Below are 24987 nucleotides of genomic sequence, written 5' to 3'. Positions count from 1 at the left end.
TGTGATTTTTGCCAAGATAGTTCTTCAAAGTCAACAACAGGCTGTTGGACATTGAAAGATTTATAAATGGGCTCAAGCTTTCTGCAACATACTAGATACAGTAAAGGAGCCTAACTTCCAACTCTCCTAACTGTGGAGAAGCTTGGCCGGGTCTCAGCCTGCATTTGTAACTGAGCTGCTGGTGTGCGGGGTGGGGGCAGGTTGCTGTCTGTATAACTGGTGTCCAGTGTCCTTGTTGCAAAGATATCAAAGTTGCTGGTGAACGCAGCAGGCCAGGCAGCATCTATAGGAAGAGGCGCAGTCGACGTTTCAGGCCGAGACCCTTCGTCAGGACTAACTGAAGGAAGAGTGAGTAAGGGATTTGAAAGCTGGAGGGGGAGGGGGAGATGTAAAATGATAGGAGAAGACAGGAGGGGGAGGGATAGAGCCGAGAGCTGGACAGGTGATAGGCAGAAGGGGATACGAGAGGATCATGGGACAGGAGGTCCGGGAAGAAAGACGGGGGGGGGGTGACCCAGAGGATGGGCAAGAGGTATATTCAGAGGGACAGAGGGAGAAAAAGGAGAGTGAGAGAAAGAATGTGTGCATAAAAAAGAGTAACAGATGGGGTACGAGGGGGAGGTGGGGCCTAGCGGAAGTTAGAGAAGTCAATGTTCATGCCATCAGGTTGGAGGCTACCCATACGGAATATAAGGTGTTGTTCCTCCAACCTGAGTGTGGCTTCATCTTTACAGTAGAGGAGGCCGTGGATAGACATGTCAGAATGGGAATGGGATGTGGAATTAAAATGTGTGACCACTGGGAGATCCTGCTTTCTCTGGCGGACAGAGCGTAGATGTTCAGCAAAGCGATCTCCCAGTCTGCGTCGGGTCTCGCCAATATATAAAAGGCCACATCGGGAGCACCGGACGCAGTATATCACCCCAGTCGACTCACAGGTGAAGTGATGCCTCACCTGGAAGGACTGTTTGGGGCCCTGAATGGTGGTAAGGGAGGAAGTGTAAGGGCATGTGTAGCACTTGTTCTGCTTACACGGATAAGTGCCAGGAGGGAGATCAGTGGGGAGGGATGGGGGGGACGAATGGACAAGGGAGTTGTGTAGGGAGCGATCCCTGCGGAATGCCACCTCCAACGGGATCCCACCACTAAGCACATCTTTCCCTCCCCCACTCTCTCTGAGCGTTCCAAAGGAGTGAGGTTGGAATGGGGACAAGGTGCGGTGAAGTCGAGACGGTTGATGTACGCTCTGTCCGCCAGAGAAAGCAGGATCTCCCAGTGGCCACACATTTTAATTCCACATCCCATTCCCATTCTGACATGTCTATCCACGGCCTCCTCTACTGTAAAGATGAAGCCACACTCAGGTTGGAGAAACAACACCTTATATTCCGTATGGGTAGCCTCCAACCTGATGGCATGAACATTGACTTCTCTAACTTCCGCTAGGCCCCACCTCCCCCTCGTACTCCATCTGTTACTCTTTTTTATGCACACATTCTTTCTCTCACTCTCCTTTTTCTCCCTCTGTCCCTCTGAATATACCTCTTGCCCATCCTCTGGGTCACCCCCCCCCGTCTTTCTTCCCGGACCTCCTGTCCCATGATCCTCTCGTATCCCCTTCTGCCTATCACCTGTCCAGCTCTCGGCTCTATCCCTCCCCCTCCTGTCTTCTCCTATCATTTTGCATCTCCCCCTCCCCCTCCAGCTTTCAAATCCCTTACTCACTCTTCCTTCAGTTAGTCCTGACGAAGGGTCTCGGCCTGAAACGTCGACTGCGCCTCTTCCTATAGATGCTGCCTGGCCTGCTGCGTTCACCAGCAACTTTGATGTGTGTTGCTTGAATTTCCAGCATCTGCAGAATTCCTGTTGTTTGTTGCAAAGATGTCTGTTTGCAAATGCCAGATGATGAGCTTTGTGTGATTTACATAGAAAATAAGAAACAGAAACAGGAATAGAGTATTCAGCCATTCAAGACTGCTCTGCTGCTCAATAAAACCATGATCAATATGTCTTGACCTCAGAATCACTTCACAGTCTCTTCCCATACCCATTCACTCCCTTGTAGCTCAAACGTCTCTGGAGCAGAGAGCTCCAAAGTTGAGTTTATCGTCATATGCACAAGTTCAGTGAAAAACTTACTTGCAGCAGCACCACAAGCACATAATTAGCATTTACAAGAAAAAAAACATGAACTAAATTTATATTAAACATAATTTTTACAAGAAAGAACACAAGTTCAACAAAAAAGACTAAGTCCATTTTAGTGCAAAATGGTCATAACGTTGCTAAACTCTAGTGATTAGGTTTGTGCCAGTTGGTTCAAGACTGAAATAATTGAAGGGAAGTACCTGTTCTTGAACCTAGTAATGTTGGATTTCAGGCTTCTAAAGATTCACAGCACTGAGTGAAGGAATTTCTCGTCTCTGAAAAGAAACTATGACAGAAAAGAAGGCCATTTGGCCCATCAAGCCTTTGCCAGTACTAAGGAAAGCAATTCCATCAGTCCCGTTCCTCCTCTTCTTCTTGCATCATGGCCTTGTAAAATTATCTTCCCTGATACATCTGTTCAGTCTGCTATGGTTATTTTGCCATTTATAATATGGAATAATTTACTGTAGCCAGCAAATCTCAGCAGCAACCTTTTGAGCAGCATCAAAACTTTCCTGTCAGCCTCTTTAATTACTCACTGTACCCGCGTGCTAACTTGTGTCTTTCCTATATCACACCACTTTGTAGTGTAATTCTATTTAAATAATAACTTACATCTTTCCAACATGAATATCACATATTCCCATATCATATTCCATCTACCAGTTTCTTGTCCACTATTTATTCTGCCTATTTCTCTATACTGGCTCTTTGTGTCCTTCTCACAAGTTGTAACCCACCCTTCATATAGGTTATCAGAGCGGATTCAATTTAAATATGGAAGCCCCAGCACTGATCCCTGTTGTAGAACAGTAGTTATAAATTGTCAATCCAAAAATGATCCACTTATCCCGACTCTTTTTTCTACCAATTAACCACTCCCTGTGCATATTACTCAATCTCATCCATGGTTATCTTGTGCAATATCCTTTTATGTGGCACCTTATCAAATGCCTCCTGGAAATTCAACACTACATCCTCTGTTTCCTCTTTATACACCTTGGCTTGTTACATTTTCAAAGGACATTTGTGCAACCACTTCCAATATTCAAATGTTTGTTCGATATTTGAGGGTTATTTATTTAGGATTATAACACTGTGGACATCTGTACAGGCAATCAGTGCCTTCAAAAAGCTGAGCTGAATACACTTTTCAATACTTGGGATATTTTTCTCTAATGTTCACACACCTATGTTACCCAGAGAAACACCCCTGTGAATGCCTTCAGATATATGTCGGTGGGTTGATCTTAAACTAGTTCAAAGATGTCCTCTAGTGTCCTGGTCTAGAAATCAGAGTCAGATTGCACTTGCTATCTGGGTTAAGACTTGAATGGTGTACTGTATGTCTGGGGATGTCAGCTGTGAAAAGGATTGAGCTTGGTTGTGATGATCAGTACATGTGTTTGGCTGATTCTGATCTGTCTCTCTCAGCTTCATACTAGCTTGTGTATGTGGCTCAGTACAACCTTTGAACTGCTGCATTTTAATCAAGCAATTAGCAAACTGCCCTCAATGTGCTAGAAATTTATGTGATTCTATAAACTGCTATAACGCTGGCCAACATAAATTATCTATCTGTCATTTTTAGTCAGGCAGCCCTGAAGGGGTACCCTGTTGGGGTAACTAAACTCAGCCAAGACCCCTGAAATATCAAACCCAATTTAGATAAATAACTTATGGGACAGTGCAATTGATATTTTATACCAAACCTGTTAAGTTAATGATGTTTCTACTATGAATTATAATACTGCCAGGAAATTGTATCCATGCAAGTCTTATGCGGGTAGGTTGAGTGAACAAGGGCTTTTCTTTTTTCTCGATGGCTCTGGGCCTGTACTTGCTGGAGTTTAGAAGAATGGGGGAGGAGGAATTTCACTGAAACCTATCAAATATTGGAAGACATAAATAGAGTGAATGTGGAAGATATTTCTTGTAGAGGCGGAATCTAGGACCAGAGGGTACAGCCTCAAAATAGAAGTACATTCTTTAGAACAGCAATGAGGAACAATTTCTATAGCCAGAGAGTTGTAAATCGAGGGAATTCATTGGCACAAACAGCTGTGGAAACTGTTATTGGGCATATTTAAAGTGGAGGTTGATAGTGTTATGTTTTGTAATTCCAAAACATACAGTAAAAGCCAATTGAAAGGAAAATAAGGGGGGCCGGGAGTTAACTCATATATGCTTATTTTTACTTTTAAGCGAGGCACTCACATATGATGTGGCGGTGTAATGACATATGCCATTTACTTACTTTTACATATAACCCACAATGCAGTATGTAAAGAAAGAATGCTCAATCAAACAATATATTTACCATATTAGTCAAATATTACTGAAATATTAAATGGCAACACTCCTCCATGCTTAGCTATAAACTCCAACACAATATACAAAATGCATCTCAACTTACATGCACAGTATATTATATAATACAACTACTCGGCAGATATCCACAGCATAGTACATTTTAAATTGTTGCATTCAGGCCCAAAGATTTAAGCACTGTGGAGATTTTTTGACTCTTGTGGGATAACATCTTGCCTAATGGGGGGAGTCATTCTGCTTGCCAGGTGAGACTTGTGGCTGTGAAACAATCTCAGGCTCTGGGGCCTATGGAATAATCTCAGGCTCTGGGGCCTGTGAAACAATCTCAGGTTCTGGGGCCTGTGAAACAATGTCAGGTTCTGGGGCTTGTGAAACAATGTCAGGTTCTGAGGCCTCCTCCATGGGTGTAGGAGTTGAATCTGACTGCAGGAAGTGGTTCTGATTGCTTTGGATATCTGGATGTGCTGGCATCCTGAACAATGCATGGCAAACTTTATGGACAATGTGGTTCATAATTTGTGAATACAGTGTCTGACATCAACATTTCCTTTATTTTTTCAAAAACCAACTCACATTGCTTGTCCATTGCTATTTCATCCTGATCTATAGTAAAGAGTTTAAGGGGTGGAACACAATAGCCAGATTTGCCAAGAACCTGCTGTAGTAGTTGACAAATGCTAAGAAGGACTGCAACTGTGACATGTCCTTTGGCCTTGGGGCATCCAGCACTGCATGAATTTTCTCAGCACACTTGTGTAATCCTTGTGCGTCAGTAGTGTGACCGCAGTAAGGAATGCTGGGTTCAAAGAATTCATACTCATTGTGCCCATAACCTTCTAATCTTTTTAACATGGGATTTTCAGATTTTGGAGATGTCCCTTGTCATTCTTGCCAGTACCAAACATGTCATCCAGGTAACACAGAGTGCCTGGACTGCCTCGAAACACCTGGCCCACAGCTTTCTGCCAGAGTGCAGGACAGATGCCTATTATAGCAATAAAGCCCTTTGTGAGTGCTTTTGCTTAGAAGCACTTTGGACTTTTCTTCCATCTCCATCTGTAGATAGGCCTCATCTGTCCACTCTGCTGAAGTGTTTTCCTCCAGAAAGGTTTGCAAATATAGGCTCTACCCTGGGTAGAGGATATTGATATACTTTCAATACTAGGTTGATAATGACCTTAAAATCACCACAGATGCTGACAGACCCAAGCTTCTTGGCTGCTAGGGCCACTGGCCTTGCCCATGGGTGCCACTCAAGTCAGACTTCCATGCAATCCAACTCACTGGCTACTTTATCACAGCCTGTATAAGGAGCTGGACAGGCTTTGCAAAACTTGGGCGTAGCATTTTCATTTAGCACTGTTTTAGTATTCCAATGCCATCCTTGAACACTGCTGTGACATCATCCAGTAACTTTCTTAATTCGCTTTCAGTTGATTCTGTTGCAGGGGATGTGGCATGCAAATGATGGATGGATCTCCAAGCAAGTTGTAAGTGTCTCGGCTAATCATGATCCCATAATGCTGGCCTCCTGCTTTTACCACATACAAGCCCAATGTGACTTGATGGTTGTTGTATTTCACTGATATGATTGTCATTCATACAGGAATGACCTTTTCTCCAGTATAAATTCATAGCTGGATACCTGCAGGCTTCAGTTTAGTGTCTTTGAAATGTCATTCAGACTTACTTTGTGGAATGACTGAAACAGCCAAGCCAGTATCCAATTCTATTTTAATTAAGTTACTGTTCAGTTCTGGGGTACGCCATATTGCTTGTCTATTGTTAGTTTTCACATTGTAAATCTCAAGGCTACTCAATCCTTTTGTCATTCGCATCATTATCATCAACAGCTCTTCTTTAAAAACTTTCTATCTTTCTTTCTTCTCTATGCAGTCCAATTGTTTTTGTCTGCCTAGCATGCTTTTTGTTCTACATTGTTGCATTTTCTGTAAGTTTCGCCTTTAAACCTGCAGTGGTATGTGAACCTCTTCCATAATCGTAACACAATTTGTTTGGCCAGGCTGATTTGTGTTTAGATGCTACAGTTTTTTTCATCCTCACCTTCACTGCTGACTGCATCTCAGTTGAGTCTCTGTCTGCTGTTTCCATTGATACCACTGTTTAATCTGCTCTTTTAAATGTAAATTGGCTTCAGTTAGGAGCTATTTTTAATGTTTCTTGTAAAATTCCACAAACGAGATAATCTGTCAGTGCATCATTAAGCCCATTATTGAACTGACAATACTCAGACAATCTCTTCAATTCAGTGACATATGCTGAAATGGATTCCACTTATGAAACCTAAAGCATTCTGCAATCAACAATGGTTTAGGTTCTAAATGTCCCTGCATTACTTTCATGATACCTGCAAAACTGAATTTGGCTGTTTTGTTTGGAGCAGTCAAGCTTTGAAGCAAACTGTATGCCTTTAAACCCAATGCACTCTGCAAAACTGGCACTCACTTCTCAACGTACTGCTCATCAATTTGTTCTGTTTATATATTCCATATACACACATTTGATGTGGCAGCATAATAACGTATGCCATTTACGTACTTTTACCTAAACAACCAAGAATGCTTAATCAAACAGTACATTTACAATATTACTGAAATATTAAATAGTACACAATAGATAGGTTCTGGATTAGTAGGGGAATCAAAGGTCACGAGGAGAAAGCAGGAGAATGGTGTTGAGAGAGATAATAAATCAGCCACGCTGAAATGATGGAACAGACTCGATGGACCAAATAGCCTAATTCTAGTCCTATGTCTTATGGTCTTCACTTTGTAGAGAAGGAGGATGAGAGGTGAATTGATAGAGGTATCCAAGATAAGAGACATACTGTAGGTGAAGCAGACAGTCGAAGACATTTTTAGACAGAGTTGCCGGAGGGTGGAATGTGTTGCAAGTGCTGTTCGTAGAGTCTGATGTATTAGGGGCATTTAAGGGACCCTTAGATAGGCATACAGATGAAAGAAAATTAGAGGGCTACATGGCAGCACAACATTGTGGGTCAAAGGGCCTGTACTGTGTTGTACTGTTCTATGACCTATGCGAGTGGTGTTCATAGATTGACACACGGTATGAAGGGAAGCTGCTGGATTTTTCCAGTCTGCAATGTATTTAAACTTCCTTATCTCTTCCAGCAGAGTCCCACCTGCTCCGCACCATGACACCAGAGCACCTCTGTCATATGGCACCCTCTTCTCGTCTGGAACACCCTGCACAATCACACCTGCAACCACCACACCCTCATCAGCCGCCCAACCCACACTATTCCAATGTGCCGCGGGAGATGTACATGAAGCCTGAGCCAATGATGCCCCAGTATCCAGTATCAGGAATATCACCAAATGAGCTCCATCATGTCCAGCAGTCACAAATGCTTCATCAGCTTCTACAGCATCATGGACCAGAGTAAGATGCAGTAGACTTTAGTTTTAGTGTGTGTGTGTGTGTGTGTGTGTGTGTGTGTGTGTGTGTGTATGTGTTTCTTACTGCATGATTTGTTTATACACATCCAGAGCATTGCTGTTCAAATAGACCACTCTAAAGGAAGCATCTCCACTCCACCTGCCACAAGTGGAACTTCCCAGTGGCCAAACATTTTAATTCCTATTCCCATTCCCTGTCCGACGTGGGCTCCTTGTGCCAAGGTGAGGCCACCCTCAGGGTGGAGGAGCAACACCTTGTATTCTATCTGGGTAGCCTCCAACCTGATAGCATGAATAACGATTTATGCTTCCGGTAAAAAAAAATCTCCCCCTCTTCCTATATTCCCCACTCTTCTCACCTGCTCTCACTTCCCCTGGGTCTCCTCCTTCCTAGGGTCCACTTTCCTCTCCTATCAGATCCTTTCTTCTCTAGCCCTTGACCTTTCCCTCTCATTTGGCTTCACCTATCATCTTCCAACTGCCCTCCTTCCCCTCCCCCCAACTTTTACTCTGGTGTCTTCCCCTTTCCTTTCCAGTCCTAAAGAAGGGTTGCGGCCTGAAACTTCGAGTGTTTATTCATTTTCATAGATGCTGCCTGACCTGCTGAGTTCCTCCAGCATTTTGTGTGTGTCACTCTAATACAATCCTTTCATCTGTGAAAGATACTTTTCTTCAATTTCTCAATCTTCATACTTTAAGATTCTTGATACTGAGTGAATTCGGAATCCATTTGTTCCCAATGTTAAAAGAGAGATAGAAAGAATGTGTGTGTTTGTGTGAGTGTGTGCTATTTGACTGTTTGTAGAAGCACTCAGTTCACTAAATGTCCACTCTGTTTGCATTTTTGCTCCAGCTGAGGTAGTTAAAACCCATCCATTTGTGACTAATTTGTACTGAATTATTCCCAAGTATCTGGGTAGTTGCCCATGACTAGTCACCGAACAGCCTAAATTAGCTGAACCCATGAGATAGAAAGATGTGAATAAAGATTGTCTTTCAAATTCTCTTGGTCCCAATCCCTCCTTCAGTCTGGCCTCCATAATTTCTCATATCTTTGCAGAGGTATTCCTGTGCATCCAGCCAAGAAACGGAAACATTCAGACTCCCCGCCAAACACTTTAAACACTCAGATGTTGAATGGAATGATTAAACAGGAGCCAGGTAGGAATATTTGATTTAAGTTCTTCTGCACCTACTTAAATGCTCCTTCAGAGTGATAATTGTCAGACTGTTTTACTTTCCAGGACAGTGAAGGAGGATTGATTTGCCGCTGACAGACAGATGCTTCAGTGGTTTTGTTGATAAATGTCCTGACCAAGCATCAGCTGAGCAGTCTTCTGATCAGAGATATTTCCTTGGTCCTATCCATGTGTTCCCACTTTTTCTGCAACTTAAACAAACCCGCGTTCCCTCTTTTTGAGTTCTGACAGAGAACTTTAGATCTGAAACATTAACAGATCTACAGATGCTGACTGACCTGCTGAGTGCTTCCAGCATTTTCTGTTTGCATTCAGCCGGCAGTCCCAGGTTCAGCCTGTGCAGAGTTAGTTGACCAGCGGGTAGTGTTACACTTGACCCTTCCCAGTTCTATTTTGTTCCACATGGTCGGGAAGTGCCCTCCAGTTCCATCAATGACTCTTACCCAATGTTCCCTGATGAGGTGGGTATGTGTAGATGTTGGATGATAATTAACAAGGCTAATTCCTCAAGTTTGTATCAGGCTTGTCCTTGCTGACAATCACTCTGGGATGCTCTTGTTTATGGTAAATTTGACATGGTAAACGGGGTAATGCATCTTATGGGTCCTGTGTAAATCTGCCAAAGAAATCCTGCTACTAAATTCTCACTTTATTAGAACACACAATTCCCTTCTGTCCCAATCAGACCTATTTCACCCATTTTCAGGATTCATTTACAAAAATATACATTTTTAAAATCTGAAGTTTTTTGCTCCTTACAGCAGAAGATAGTGAGGGGAGACTTGATAAACTTGCGCTTTGACAGTTTTATGTGGAATATGTAGAGAGAAACTGTGCCCATTAGTGGACGGGTGAAGAACCAGATAAAATGCACTTGAATTGACTGTCAGATATCGGGAGAGACACAATAGAAGATCATTCTTAACCACTGATCTGGAGCTTATTGTCTGAAACTATTGTCGATACTAGTTGAATTGTGGCATTCAAAAGGGCATCGGATAAATATTTGAATGTTTATCAAAATGCTAAGGCTATGGAGAAAACACAAGTTCAAGTTCAAAGTAAATCTATTATCAAAGTGCACACATGTCACCATATACTGCCTTGAGATTCATTTTCTTGCAGGCATTCACAGTAGAACAAAGTAATACGATAGAATGAATGAAAAAAAACTACACACAAAGACTGACAAACAATCGTCGTGCAAAAGAAGACGAACTCTGCAAAACAAACAAATAAATCAATAATACTGAGTAGATGAGTTGTAGAGCCTTTAAAAGTGAGTCCATGGATTGTGGAGTCAGTTCAGAGTTGAGATGAGTGAACTTATCCACACGGGTAATAACTCTTCCTGATCCAGGAGGGGTGGGGCCCAAGGCCCTTGTACCTCCTTCCCAATGGCAGTATCAAGAAGGGAGCATGGCATGAATGGTGTATGTCCTTGATGATGAATGCTACTTTTGTGTGGCAGCTCTTCTTGTAGATGTGCCTAATGAAGGGGAGGATTTTTCCTATAATGGACTGGTCTGTATCCAGAACTTTCTGTAAGCATTTCCATTCCTGGACATTGGTGTTTCCATACCGGGCTGTGATGCAGCCAGTCAGAACACTCCCTGCTGTGCATCTATAAAACTCTGCCTTGGACAGTCCCAAACCCATCTGTGAAAGGAGGAGGGCTGGGAATGGGGCTAGCAACCCCATCCCATAGAAACCCAGTGCTAAAGGGAGAGAAAGGATCTTCGCTGAGAAGACATATGAAGTCGGATGGTGAAAGCTGAAAGTCTGTGGAAGCCGCGGGGTTGATCAATCTTTTATCATCCAGGACCACCACCTGAGTGGTCCAGGACAGAGGATTCTGGCGGGCTGCTGCCCCCCTAGGGATGACATGGCTGAAGAAGAAGAAGTTTGTTAAAGTTTTAGATGACACACTAAATCTGTGCAAACGTCTAACAAAATAGAGGTGGTGTCATGCATCCTTTGTAATGGTACTTTCTGTACATGCTGGTCCCAAAACAGATCCTCTGATATGATAATGCCAAGGAATTTAAAGTTACTGACCCTCTCGTATCTCATAATACGGACTGGCTCCAGGACCTTTTTTCAAATTTGAGCCAGATTTTCATTCTCCCTCCTATATGCTGATTCATCATCGCCTTTGATTCAGCCAACAATAGTGGTGTCACCTGCAAACTCAAATATGGCATTGGAGCTGTGCTTAGACTCACAGTCATAAGTATGAAGTGAATAGAGCAGGTGCTAAGCTCACAGACTTGTGGTGCTCCTGTGCCGAGGGAGATTGAGAAGGAGATGTTGCTAATCGGAACTGACTGGGGTCTGCAAGTGAGGAAAGTGAGGATCCAGTTGCACAAAGAGGTATTGAGGCCTAGGGTTTGGAGCTTATTGATTAGTTTTGAGGGGATGATAGTGCTGAATGATGAGCTGTGGTGGATGAAGAGCGTCCTGATGTATGCATCTTCGCTATCCAGTTATTCCAGAGCTGAGCGGAGAGCAAATATCTGTTGTTGACCTGTAGTGAAAGTAGGCAAATGGTAGTGAACCCTTGTCACTCCTCAGGCAGGAGTTGATATGCTTCTTGACCAGCATCTTGTAGCACTTCATCACGGTGGATGCAAGAGCTACTGGACAATAAACGTTGGGGCAGTGTACCATGTTCTTCTTGGGCACCAGTATGACTGAAGGCTGCTTGAAGCAAATGAGTACCTCTGACTGCCAACGTGAGAGGTTAAATAAGCAAAAGGGTTGGAATGATGATATTTTTCTATAAAATGGTAGTACAATGGCTGAATGGTGTCTCCTGACATTTAAAAATTGAATAGGTCATGGAATTGAGGCAATATCCCTCCTTTCTCAACAAACTAACTTGCATCCCAGCTCTATCAGCCAATCCATTAATTACCATCATGAAACCAGTGCGAAAAAGACCTGCCAAAGCACATTCAGAAAATGTTTTGTGCGTTATTATTGAATGTTGATGTTTTGTGCCCACAAGGTGTTGAGAACCTTTGGAATCAGAGCTTCTGTTGCTACTCTGGTCAGCTCTAAAAGATGTACTATTTTGTAGTCAAACGTTTAATACTGTGAATCTTTCAGTACCTTTTGTTAGAAAATACCATGGGAATAATTCTGCCATTCCTTTGAAATGTTCACGACTGAAATGTTGTCATGCAATAGATGGCTGGGTGGGGAGCCTTGAGATATATCCCAGGGTATCTGGCAATGTCCTGTCAGTTCTTTGGGGCTGCCGGAATTCCACATGAAATAGACGTTCCAGAACTATTCCTCTTTTTAGGATTAGTCCCTTAGATGAAGCACTTTAGGCTCCTCAAGAGACCCCATTGGTTTTTCTTCCTCCATTCCAGAGCAGTGTCCTCCCTCTATTTCTCTCACCACTCGGCATTTTTGTGAACTCGTGCACAATGATTCACACATCATTCCAGCAGCTCATTCCTCCTGGCTTGCTGTCTTTGGTAATGTACTGTACATGGCTGGGTTTGGGTAAAAGTGCTCGACAGCTGTGGGTCAGCAAGTGTTCAAGAAGTCAACAGGGAGGCAGGCCTTTTTTCTGTCCTCATGGCAGCTTCTGTGATGTGAGAGACACAAGACCTCAATAGTTTTGCAATCTGCAAGATTTAGCGGCAATGTAATACTTTAGTTTACAAGCGTGTAGCACGCAAGGCACATGAAGAAGAAGAAGTAATACTTTGAGGAAGAACAGCAAAGTAGGTTCTGTACAGATGGTGAGTCTTGTTCCAGATTTGGACAAGGCAGTCAATGTAATGGCAGTCAGTAATTTCAGTGATCAACTGTAGCATGTACAATTTCATTTGCAGTCCTACAGATAATGAAACAGTCCATACCCATGTACAGCAACAGCTGGGTAACATCTAGGACAACATCTGGTAACTCATACCAAACAGTGAAAATCTCCAACTAGAGAGAGTCTTACTAGCTCCTATTAGATTAAAACTCTATTGTCATCACCTAACTTCCCACAACCAGTAACCTTGCAATTGCCACCGACCAGAGACTTGGCTGGAACAGCATAATAAAAGGTCTAGCTGCATAAGCAGATCTGATGAACGTTCCTGTGACTTTTACATCCAGAACCAAGATGGTGCCTGGTGTCACCCTACTCCAAGTGGATATTTTGTAATGAGTTTTTAAGCTTGCAGTATATTTTTCCATATAACATTCAGCAGGCTCAACATCAATCATAACAAAGTAGTTCACATGATCAGCACGTCATCCATGCGTACTCCCTCTACCATCGCCACGTTGTCTGCGATGTAAATCATCTAAACAGTGCAACTAACAGCAAACAAGAGAAAATCTGCAGATGCTGGAAATCCGAGCAACACACACAAAATGCTGGAGGAACTCAGCAGGCCAGGCAGCATCTATGGAAAAAAGTACAGTCGATGTTTCAGGCCAAAACCCTTCGGCAAGGCTATCAAGGGTTCTTTAGCACGATATTCTGCACATTTGCATCCTCCACTGCCTTGAAGGATAAAGACAACAGGTTCATGGGAGCATCACCATCTCTCCACATTACACACCTTGCTGGTCAAGAAGCTCCTCAAGAGTCACAAGTCACTTCGACCTGAACAGGTGGTAACATTCTTTCTTTGTCTTTGGGTCAAAATGTGCAAACTCCATATCCGGTAGCATGTTCAGAGCACCTTAACCATACAGACAATGGTGTTCCAAAAGGTGGCCCACCAGCACTTACTCATGGCCAGATAACACTAATGCAAGGTAGTCTACATTCCTTGAATAGCTAAGTGTTCAACAGTGTTTTAAATCTATAAATGGCAACAAGGCACTAAATATAAACAATTTTATCCTAATAAGCAATTAAGTATCAAGGTCTTCTGATCAGCTGTTCTTCCCATCCCTCCAAAGGGTTTTGGCCTGAAACATCGACTGGACTTTTTTCCATAGATGCTGCCTGACCTGCTGAGTTCCTCCAGCACATTGGATCTTCCTATTCCTCTTGCCATGTTTGGCTGTGGAGGCCAAGCCCAATAAAGCAGAGTTGGTGGGTTCTTGATTAGTAACGCCATCATAGGTTATTGGGAGAAGCAGGGCAATGGGGTTCAAAGTAAATTTATTATCAAAGTACATAAAAGTCACCATATACAATCCTGAGATACATTTTCTTGCGGGCATTCACAGTAAACATAAAGAAATGCAATAGAATCAATGAAACACCACACACAACAAAGCAGACAAACATCCAATGTGCAAAAGACAGCAAACTGTGCAAATACAAAAAGAAAATAAAAACAAAATGAAAAGAAAAATAATAATAATAATAGATAAATAAGCAATAAATATCAAAAACATGAAATAAAGAGTCCTTGAACATGAGCCCATTGGTTGTGCGAACTACTCAGTGTTGGGATGAGTGAATTTGAGTGAAGTTATCCCTTCTGGTTCAAGAACCTGATGGTTGAGAGGTAATAACTGTTCCTGACCCTGGTGGTGTAGCCTGAGGCTCCTGTACCTCCTCGCTGATGGAAGCATGGCCTGGATGGTGGAGGTCCTTGATGATGGATGCTGCTTTCCTGCAGCAGCATTCCATGTAGATATGCTCAATGATGGGTAGGGCTCTACCTGTGATGAATGGGCCTTTTGTAGCCTTTTCTGTTCAAAGGTATTAGTGGTTCCATACCAGGCCATGATACAACCAGTCAAGAAACTTTCCACTGCACATGTAGAGACACCTGTCAAAGTTTCAGATGATATGCCAGATCTTTGCAAACTTCTAAGAAAGTAGAGGCATTACCATGCTTATTTTGTAATGGAACTTGCATGCTGGAGCCAGGACCGATCTTCAGAAACAATAACACCAAGGAATTTTAAGTTGCTGACCCTCTTCACCTCTGATCTGCTGATGAGGACTGGCTCATAGACCTCAGGTTTCCTCTACCTGGAGTAAATAATCAGCCCCTTGGTCCTGCTGATACTGAGTGAGAGGTTGGTGTTGTGCCACCAGTCAGCCAGAATTTCAATTTCCTACCTATACGCTGATACATCACCAACTTTGATTCAGTGAAAGACATTGGTGTCATCAGCAAACTTAAATATGGTATTGGAGTTGTGTTTAGCTTCACAGTCAGAAGTATGAAGTGAATGGAGCAGGGAGCTAATCACACAGCCCTGTGGTGCAGCTGTGCTGATGGAGATTGTGGAGGAGATGATGTTGCCAGTCCGAACTGACTGGGGTCTGCAAGTGAGAAAATCGAGGATCCAATTGCACAAGGAGGTATTGAGGCCTAGGTCTTGGAGCTTATTGATTAGTTTGGACAGGATGATAGTCTGTAGTCAATGAAGAGCATCCAGATGTATACTTCGTCATCACTGTTCAGATATTCCAGGGTTGAGTGAAGAGCCAATGAAATGGTGTCTGCTATTGAGCTGTTGTGACAGTAGGCGAATTGGAGTGGATCCAAGCCACTTCTCAGGCAGGGGTTGATATGTTTCATCACCAACCTCTCAAAGCAGTTGATTGCAGTGGATGTAAGTGCTGCTGGATGATGGCCACTGAGGCAGGTTATCACATTCTTCTTAGGCACCGGTATAACTGAAGCCTGCTTGAAGCAACTGGGTACCTCAGACTGCCGAAGTGGGAGGTTAAAGATCTCAGTGAGCACTCCAGCCCGTTGATCAGCACACTTACTCAGCCCAATACCCCATCAGGGCCAGATGCTTTCTATGGGTTCTCCGTCCTGAAGGATCTTTCACATCAGCCTCAGAAACTGAAATCACAGGGTCATTAGGGGTTGTGGCTGTTTGTGAAGGTGCCTCCATATTTTGACAGTCAAAGTGAGCATAGAAAACATTGAGCTCATCTGGCAATGAAATGTCGTTGTCATCTATGTTGGTTGGTTTCACTTTGTAGGAAGTGATGGTATTGAAGAGGGATAATAAATCAGCCATCGTTGAATGGCAGAGCAGGCTTGTTGGGCCACATGGCCTAATTCTGCTGCTATGCCTTACGGACTCTTAAGGCATTTCTTTGAACATTCCCAAATCTATGTGGTATTCGTTGTCCATGGCATCATTCATCCTAGGCTAATTCGGGCAGTTTAACCCTTGCAATGACATGTTTCAAATGTTTTTCTTCCAAACACTTTTTAGCAACATTCTACCGATCACAGTTTACATGGTAGTAATCCAGTTTAGGAATACTCTTCCTGATGACCTATCTGTCTATGATAAAGTCACCAGTGCATCGTCCTATTAAACTGATTTCCTCTGCTTTTTGTGGTTGGGAGGGTACATGATTTCTCCTGCTGTGTACGCTTTTTGCCCTAAAAAAAAGGAAATGATACAAGTCTCTCCCACATATAATTTCCAACAGAATTGTCATCGAAATCTCAAAATGCACAGATGCCTTGTCCCTCTTCTTAAAAGAACATCCTTGATAACCAGTGAAGATACTTGTAGAAAAACAATGCTGACAGAATGGTTCCATGAAGATACAGACGTGTTTGGAACATTTGGTTTCATCAAAAATGAATATCCTAAACACTTAGATACAGAGAGGAGCAAAAACGAATATGATAGGAACCAAGCTGAGTAAAACTGTATATACCTTTTTTATGCCATGGACCAACACCATTAAGCAAGGGGTCCATTGGGAATCCGTGCTTGAGAGAATCCATTATTGTGTCCCTGCCAATCAGAGTACCAGCTTTGGCCACTGTCTTTTACTCGCAGCATCTCTTTGGATGTTTGGGGAATTGAGCATGGGTGGGAGGAGTGGTCCAGGGACGTCCAGAGTTATTGATCCTTGCATCACCTTGCTAATGTTGCCGATTGACTGCTTGTTCCCTTTCTTCTGGATATTGATGGATTGGCCAATGGGAGTACTGGTAGTCAATGCCTCTGTGCACGTAGTAGCTGACTGTGTACCACTGGGAGAAGGTTTGAGTCTCACTGTCTAGGACTTTCATCTTTGGAGAGCAGGGTTCAGTGATTTAAGAGAACATTTTCATCTTGGCTGAGGCTCACACCAATGCTCTTTCTCCCCATTGGCTCTCAGGGTTAATGCAAGACAACGACAGCCTGAATGGCTCTTATCTGGATCCCAACTACCAGTGTATAAAATGGCAGCCACACCAGCAGAACAAATGGACCACTCTCTGTGATGCCAACTGCAAAGATCTGTGAGTATTAGCCAATGTGAGAATTGGCATTGTAATCCTATTGCAACCAATAACTCATCGGGTGCGTCAGAATACTGATTTACTAGCACATGTTATAATCTCACAAATATTACCACTTTTCTTTAAGAAAACAAGGCTGAACTAAATATTATGGTGTTTTCGATTGTAGCTTTTCACCATTGAGACCGAGTTTAAACTCTGCCAGAATGAATGAAAGGTTCCTCTTAAGACTGACTGTAGGTCACTAATGCAAATATCTAATCAGCCAATCATGGTGGCAGCAACTCAATGCATAGAAGTATACAGACATGAGGTTCAATTGTTGTTCAGACCTAACACCATAGTGGGGAAACAAATGTGATTTAAGTGACTTTGACTGAGGAATGATTGTTGGTGTCCGATGGGATGGTTTGAGTATCTCAGAAACTGCTGACCTCCTGGGATTTTCATGCACAACAGTCTCTAGAGTTTACAGAGAATGGTGCGAGAAACAAAAATCACCAGCAGTTCTGTGGGTGAAAATGCCTTGTTAATGAGAGGTCAGAGGAGAATGGTTGGTTTGGTTCAAGCTGACAGGAAGGCGCAGTAACTCAGATAACCACGCTTTACGACAGTGGTGTGCAGACGAGCATCTCTGAACACACAACACATTGAGCCTTGCAGTGGGTGGGTGACAGCAGCAGAAGACCACGAATGTACAGAGATACACACTGTACCTAATAGAGTGGCCACTGACTGTAAACTGGACTGTCTCAATCTGAGCACTTTGGCATGAAAAAGCAGTTGTCTCTAATTCAGGATTAATTTGTATCGGACTGGCATTTCAGCTGAGAGAAGCCACAGGATTGCTGGTGAGAGGAACAGAAACAATTCTCACACAGTAACAGTGTTCGGTTATCTAAGAGTATTTGCAGGAATTGTGTGAAAAAGGGAGTTTGATGCTCTTCTAATCCTGAATTCTATGTGATCTGCTCGTCCTGAAGCTGATATTGAGTGGAAAATAAGAAATTCTATTTTCAAGCACTTTGACTAATCAAAAAATGACACATTCTGAGATTAAGTTAGGAAGTTCTCTGAAAGCTGGAGACAGTGTCTAGAAATGATGAATGAAAAGGAATTGGCAGTGAGCAATCAGCAGATCCCAAGGAGTGGCTTCACCCTGCAACTCCTTAAATTCCTGAGGATTAGTTAGGGGACAGGGAAGGTGAGGGGTGGGGGTGGAGCAGAATTAAACCCTTGCTGATTGCACAGTTCCACAATGAACAATTGCAAAGAGTCTGCAAGTGACATAATTCTGGCAGTGCTCTTTGCTTCTGACCAATAACTTTAATCACAGTGATTATTATATCAGGTTGTTTTAAAAATGTTTGACCAAACCTTGTTCTGTTGCTTAGAAATATGCAGCTACATTTACTGTTTTGGCCGTGCTTCTTCATGTCACATTAGGCTGCAACTACAGTGATAAAAATTACTCTTGCTCTTTTACCTTTTCAAAGAGAAATTAAATTCCAGAAGTTTACAGAGACAATAGCACATTAAGGTACCACAATTTATTAAAGGAGTGAGGTCTTACTTGGGCAGTTCCAAATTCAACAAACGGGATTATTTGTATGCACTCTCTGAGTTGCATATGATCCAATTTTTTTAACTTCTCAATTTGGACAATAAACAGGCAGGCATAAAATAATGGGGGGATATTCCGGAACTCTTAACCTCTAGTGTGGGAGATTCTTGACATAAAGGCAGCAGTATTTCAGAAAGGAAGCTAATTTTCAAGGACAAGTGGCAAGGCAGAGGGGGAGGGGTTGTGACACTAAATGTCCATATGCCATATAATGAAAGATATGGAGGAATGGGTTAGACTGTGATCTCCGAGATGGGACAGTTTATAAAGAAAATAAATGAAATGTGAGTTAGTGATAGAATCTAACAGAATAGTTTATACAACATCACTAAAGGAAACTGTTGAGTTTGTTTATTATACATTTTATTTGAACCACAGAACTCAGTTTCTCTCTTTTCATCATCTCCTGGTCCCTTCAATTGAAGCCATGGTTACCACAGTGCTCGTCTTCCAAACCTGTTTTTGTTTTGCACTACGTTATTTGTCCACCGATGACATCAATTGTCCAGCTCAGTGAAACTCTGTTGATTCCTTGAGGTGGCATGGTAGTGTAGTGTTTAGCACAAGGCTTTACAGTACAGGTGACCTGGGTTCAATTCCCACCACTGCCTGTAGGGAGCTTGTACGTTGTCCCCGTGACCGTGTGGATTTCCTCCAGGTGCTCCAGTTTCTCCCACAGAACAAAGACGTACTAGTTGGTAGGTTAATTGGTCATTGTAAATTGTCCTATGATTAGGCTAGGATTAAACTGGGGGACACTGGATGACATGGCTTGAAGGACCATTATACATCGATTAAAATTTTTAGAAAAATAAAAAACTTTTTAAAAACTAACTGTTCATAAGCAGGACACCTTCAATGTGGGTTCTCTTCTCATTACCCCTACACCATTGCTTCTGGACAGAGACTCCCAAAGATCTGTCTTTGGGAGTTCACAGGTAGGGGCTAACTTTCTGTTGCCTGCAGCTCACTGTGTTTCACAGGACAGCTGGGGTGAAACACTGGCAGCACCTGAGGGGCAACAGGGCCCCGAAAATTCAGAGGCAGCCCCAGTGTGGACAGTAGTCAGAAAATGTGGGCCAGATTCAGCACACTTCTGCACCATGTTTTCAAGGAATGCACAGCATCATATTTGGGTAGCCAACAAAAGTTCTGAAAGACAGTAAAAATTATCAATATTCAAAAAGCCCACAAAGCTGCTATTAGTTAATGGAACACATAAATACATTTTTAAAATTTGAGAAATAAGGAAAACAAGATGAGTTGGCCTTAACCTTACAGAGTAATGTTGGCAACCCTATTGAAATAAATGGGGATGGTACTGACTATGCCAGCTTTGCTGAGGGACTAGGTAGAGTGTACCTAGTCCATTGGCAGGGCTGTTTATGGAATGACATTGGATGCAGTGTTGAATCCAGGGTAATAGTGAAAGGTCAGATGTCTCTGTGGGTAAAGTTTATTAAAATGTATTATCATCAGCTTTACTACTTGTTACTGCAGATACCCCTGCTGATTGAAGCAAAACTGATTGTTAATAACTTCCTTCATTCTTGCTCTCTATCTTTCAACCTTTATTTTTCTACCACTAATATCTCTCTTTATCTGTTGTCTCTCATCTTTTTCTCCTATCCTTTGTTTACACTGTCCTTTTTTCCTTTTCTCTTCCTTTCTTCCTCCTTTTATTTCTCCTTTCTCTGCCTCTCCACCTTTCTTGTTCAGTATAAGAGTTCCGCGGTCTTAGACCCCAGCACGGTAAGGACTGAATGATCTTGTTGAAATTGTTGCTCAGAGGTTCCATGCAGCTGCTCTTTGTTGCTGTCAGAGACATTGATTAAAGTTTACTACACACAAAAGATTTACATACAAAACGCTGGAGGAGCTCAGCAGAGCAGTCAGCATCAACGGAAAAGAGTTAACAGTTGATGCTTTGGGCCGAGACCCCTCATCAGGAGTAGGAAAAAGGGGTGAGAATTCTGAGTAAGAAGGTGGGAGGGGAGGAAGAAGTACAAGGTAGTAGGGGATAGGTGAAACTGGGAGGGGGGAGGAAGTAAAGGGCTGGAGAAGGGGGAATCTGAGAGGAGAGGACAGAAAGCCATGGAAGAAAGGGAAGGGGGTGGAGCACCAGAGGGAGGTGTTGGTCAGCTAAGTAGATAAGGTAAGAGAGGGAAATGGGAATGGTGAAGGAGAAGGGAGGGGGCATTTACTGGGTGCGAGAAATCGATATTCATGCCATCAGGTTAGAGGCTTCCCAGACAGAATATATGGTGTTGCTCCTCCAACCTGAGTGTGGCTCATCACAGCAGTAGAGGAAGCCATGATCAGATACGTTGGGATGAGAATGAGAAGTAGAATTAAAATGGGTGGCCACCAGGAGATCATGCTTTTTCTGGCGGACAAAGCGTAGGTGCTCGGCAAAATAGTCCCCCAAACTACGTTGGGTCTCACCGATACAGGTGTCCCCTGCTTTTCGAACGTTCGCTTTACGAAACCTCACTGTTACGAAAGACCTACATTAGTACCCTGTTTTCGCTTTCAGAAGGTGTTTTCACTGTTACGAGAAAAAAGCAGCGCGCGGGGAAAATCAGCATGCGAAAAAATTAGCATGCAATAAAAGGCAGCGCGCACCCCGAGCAGCCGCTCTCCCCCGGATTTGGAATGGCATTCTAGCCAGCATTGCTTAAACACGTTGCACTGAGCAGCCATTAGCAAGGTGAGTTCTAAGGTATCAGAAAAGCCAAAAAGAGCTCGTAAGGGTGTTATACTTAGCGTAAAACTAGATATAATTAAGCGTTTCGGTCGTGGTGAACGAAGTAAGGACTCAGTGAGTTTGGCTTGTGGAAGCTGACGAACATGAGGCTGAAGAGGTTTTGGCATCCCATGACCAAGAACTGATAGATGAAGAGCTGATGCAATTGGAAGAGGAAAAGATAAGAATTGAAACTGAATGCAGTAGTGAATGGACCGAAAGTGAAGTCGTCCAGGAACTGAACGTGAAGCAACTGCGTGAGATTTTCACTGCAATGATAAAGTACGACTTTAATTTTGAAAGGGTACATAGGTTTAGGGGATATTTGCAGGATGGTTTGAGACCTTACAAAGAACTGTATGATAGAAAAATGCGCGAGGCTCAGCAGTCAAACAAGCCTTCCGCATCAGCCACAGCAGATGACGAACCTCGACCTTCAACATCGAGGCAGGCAGTCATAGGAGAAGATGAGCTGCCTGTTCTAATGGAAACAGACGACGGGATGACTCCCCAATATCCCACCACCCTGCAATTCACGGAGAATGCAGTGGTAGCCAGGAGGCACACAGCACATCTTTAAGAAAAAAGCTGAAATAAACATGCTAATTAATTAGGTGCCGCCTGACATGTAATCGTCGGCCCAGATCAGAGACGGAAATCGGCACTGATCTGGGCCGACAATTACGTGCCGGGCGGCACCTAATTAATTAGCATGTTTATTTTGGCTTTTTTCTTCAAGATGTGCTGGGTGCCTTCCGGCTACCGCTGTACCCCTGCATGCTTTGCGGTTCAGTATCTGTCGGCAGCCTGGAGGGTGGGGGCCACTGCACCACCCAACCTGCAATGACCCAGTCTAACACACCATCATCAGTGTGCTCGGCGCTGAACCAATTGCGGTAAGTGATACTACACTGTACATACATTATTTCTACTTTATATAGGCTGTGTATTTTTACGTGTTACTTAGTATAATTTGGCAGCTTCATAGCTTAAAGGTTACTGGAGAGAGTATTTTTGCCAACAGCGCTTGCGTGAGATTTTCTGCTGACGGCACTTGCGCGAGATTTTCGCTACGAAGAACAGTGCGGTAGTGATTGTGGAAAAGTATTTCTACTTCATATAGGCTGTGTATTTATCATAGCATTCCTGCTTTTACTATATGTTACTGTTATTTTAGTTTTTATGTGTAATTTGGCATGATTTGGTAGGTTGTTTTTGGGTGTGCGAACGCTCACAAACTTTTCCCATATAAATAAATGGTAATTGCTTCTTCGCTTTACGACATTTCGGCTTACGAACTGTTTCATAGGAACAGTCTACCTTCGGATGGCGGGGAAACCTGTATACAGGCCATATCGGGAGCACTGTACATAGTACATGACCCCAATGGATTCACAGGTGAAGTGTCGCCTCACCTGGAAGGACTCTTCAGGGCCCTGAATGGTAGTGAGGGAGTAGGTGTCGGGGCAGGTGTGGCCCTTGTTCTGCTTGCAAGGACAAGTATCGAGAAGGAGTTCGGTGGGGAGGGATGAATGGACAAGGGAGTTGCATAGGGAGTGATCCATGCAGAAAGTGAAAAGTTTGGGGGGAGGGAAAGATGTGCTTGGTGGTGGGATCCCACTAGAGATGGCAGAAGTCACGGAGAATTATGTGCTGAACACAGAGTCTGGTGGGATGGTAGGTGAGGAAAGAGGAAACCTATCCTTGGTAGGGTGGTCGGTGGATGGGGTAAGGGCAGACTTGTGTAAAATGGAGGCGATGTAGATGAGGGCAGAGTTACTAGTGGAGGAAGGGAAACCCCTTTCTTTGAAAAAGAAAGACATCTTCATTCTAGAATGAAAAGCCTCATCCTGAGAGCAGATGCGGCGGAGACAGAGGTTTTCAGAGAAGGGGATGGCATTTTTATGAGTGACAGGGTGGGAAGAGGTATTGTCCAGGTAGCTATGAGAATGGGTGGGTTTATAAAAGATATCAGTGGAAAAATTTTCTCCAGAGATAGAAACAGAGAGATGGAGAACGAGGAGGGAGTGTCGGAAATGGACCTGGTAAATTTAAGGAAAGGGTGGAAATTGTGCGTTGATTTCCAGCATCTGCAGATTTTCAAACAACACACACAAAATGTTGGAAGAATTCACCAGGCCGGGCAGCGTCTGTGGAAAAGAGTAAACAGTCAACGTTTCAGGCCAAGACCCTTCATCAGGACTGGGAAGAAAGATGAGAAGTTAGAGTAAGAAGAATTTCCAGCATCTGCAGATTTTCTCTTGTTTGTGACTCAGCAAAAGATGATTGAGAAAGATTTTTTTAACCAGAAGTACAACAGTTTTCTGTGCTGTAGCTGAACTCATGGAACATTTGCAATAGCATCAAGGCTAAGAGAATGCTTGGGTCAGGCTGACAGTTCACTTGCTGCTTTATACACGCTCACTGTGTTCATGCATGAAGATATAACAAAGCCATATAATGCTGGAATAGAGGAAACTGAATTCTTTCCTTAGAGCTGTGTGCACAGAACATGCACAGGAGCTGATCTAAAGATGCAGGCAAGCTGCACAAAACCTCAATAGGTTTCAATAGGTACATTTAATGTCAGAGAAATGTATACAATAAACATCCTGAAATTCTTTTTCTTTGCAAACATCCATGAAAACAGAGGACTGCCCCAAAGAATGAATGACAGTTAAAATGTTAGAACCCCAAAGCCCCGCCAAATTTTTCCTTCCCCTCACAAGCAGCAACAAGACAATGACACACCATCCCCAACCCCACCAGCAAAAGAAGGCATAGGCACCCCCCACCGAGCAGTCAGGTGTGCAGCAAAGCATTAATAAAGACACAGACTTGCAGTACCCCAGAAACTACTCATTCACCCAGTAAGTCGACGTACCACAGGCCCTCGCCCTAATAAGGGGAAAAGAGATGTCCCCATTTCACAGCGAGAGGGGAGACATGACAAACAACTCACTGATTTAGGACGTAAAGCGTCTGTTGCGTCGCTTTTTCCGAGCTCTGCGCCCGGAGAGTTGGTCCCAGAAAGGCGCAGCTCTCTGGACACACATCCACCGGCAGCTAACCCGCTGCTGCTGATGTTCCGTGATCTCCCACGACGCTTCCGTCAGGGGCACCGGACTAGAATCAGCACGTCCCCAGAGCCACGATGATCCGGCACCCTGAAGGCGAGCTAGTCCCCCTTGGGATATTGAAAAGCAGCCAGTCGTGAAGCCCTGAGAGCAGGTCCCATTCCCACAAAGAACCAAAGTCAGAATGTAACTCCAGGTCAGGGTCTTCAAAAGAACCTTGAAAAGGA

The 24987-nt window shown here is 43.4% G+C and overlaps 1 protein-coding gene across 10 annotated transcripts in view; it reads left to right on the top strand.

Moving 5' to 3' along the window:
- The window catches only part of myrf (myelin regulatory factor), a 290463-nt gene that overhangs the window by 196552 nt on the left and 68924 nt on the right, over nt 1–24987 (top strand). For 7 of the 10 annotated variants that reach the window (XM_063062045.1, XM_063062041.1, XM_063062044.1 and 4 more), the window contains 3 exons: nt 7632–7902; nt 8980–9080; nt 17190–17313. In XM_063062045.1, coding sequence (XP_062918115.1) covers nt 7632–7902; nt 8980–9080; nt 17190–17313 — 496 coding nt within the window. The remainder of the gene's footprint in view (nt 1–7631; nt 7903–8979; nt 9081–17189; nt 17314–24987) is intronic. The other 3 variants (XM_063062042.1, XM_063062050.1, XM_063062048.1) reach the window with 1 other exon arrangement.

This window comes from Mobula hypostoma, chromosome 11 (genome assembly GCF_963921235.1).
Source record: "Mobula hypostoma chromosome 11, sMobHyp1.1, whole genome shotgun sequence".
NCBI classification, from domain to species: domain Eukaryota; kingdom Metazoa; phylum Chordata; class Chondrichthyes; order Myliobatiformes; family Myliobatidae; genus Mobula; species Mobula hypostoma.
Note: the sequence above shows the minus strand (reverse complement) of the source record. Positions and strands in the feature narration are given on the sequence as shown.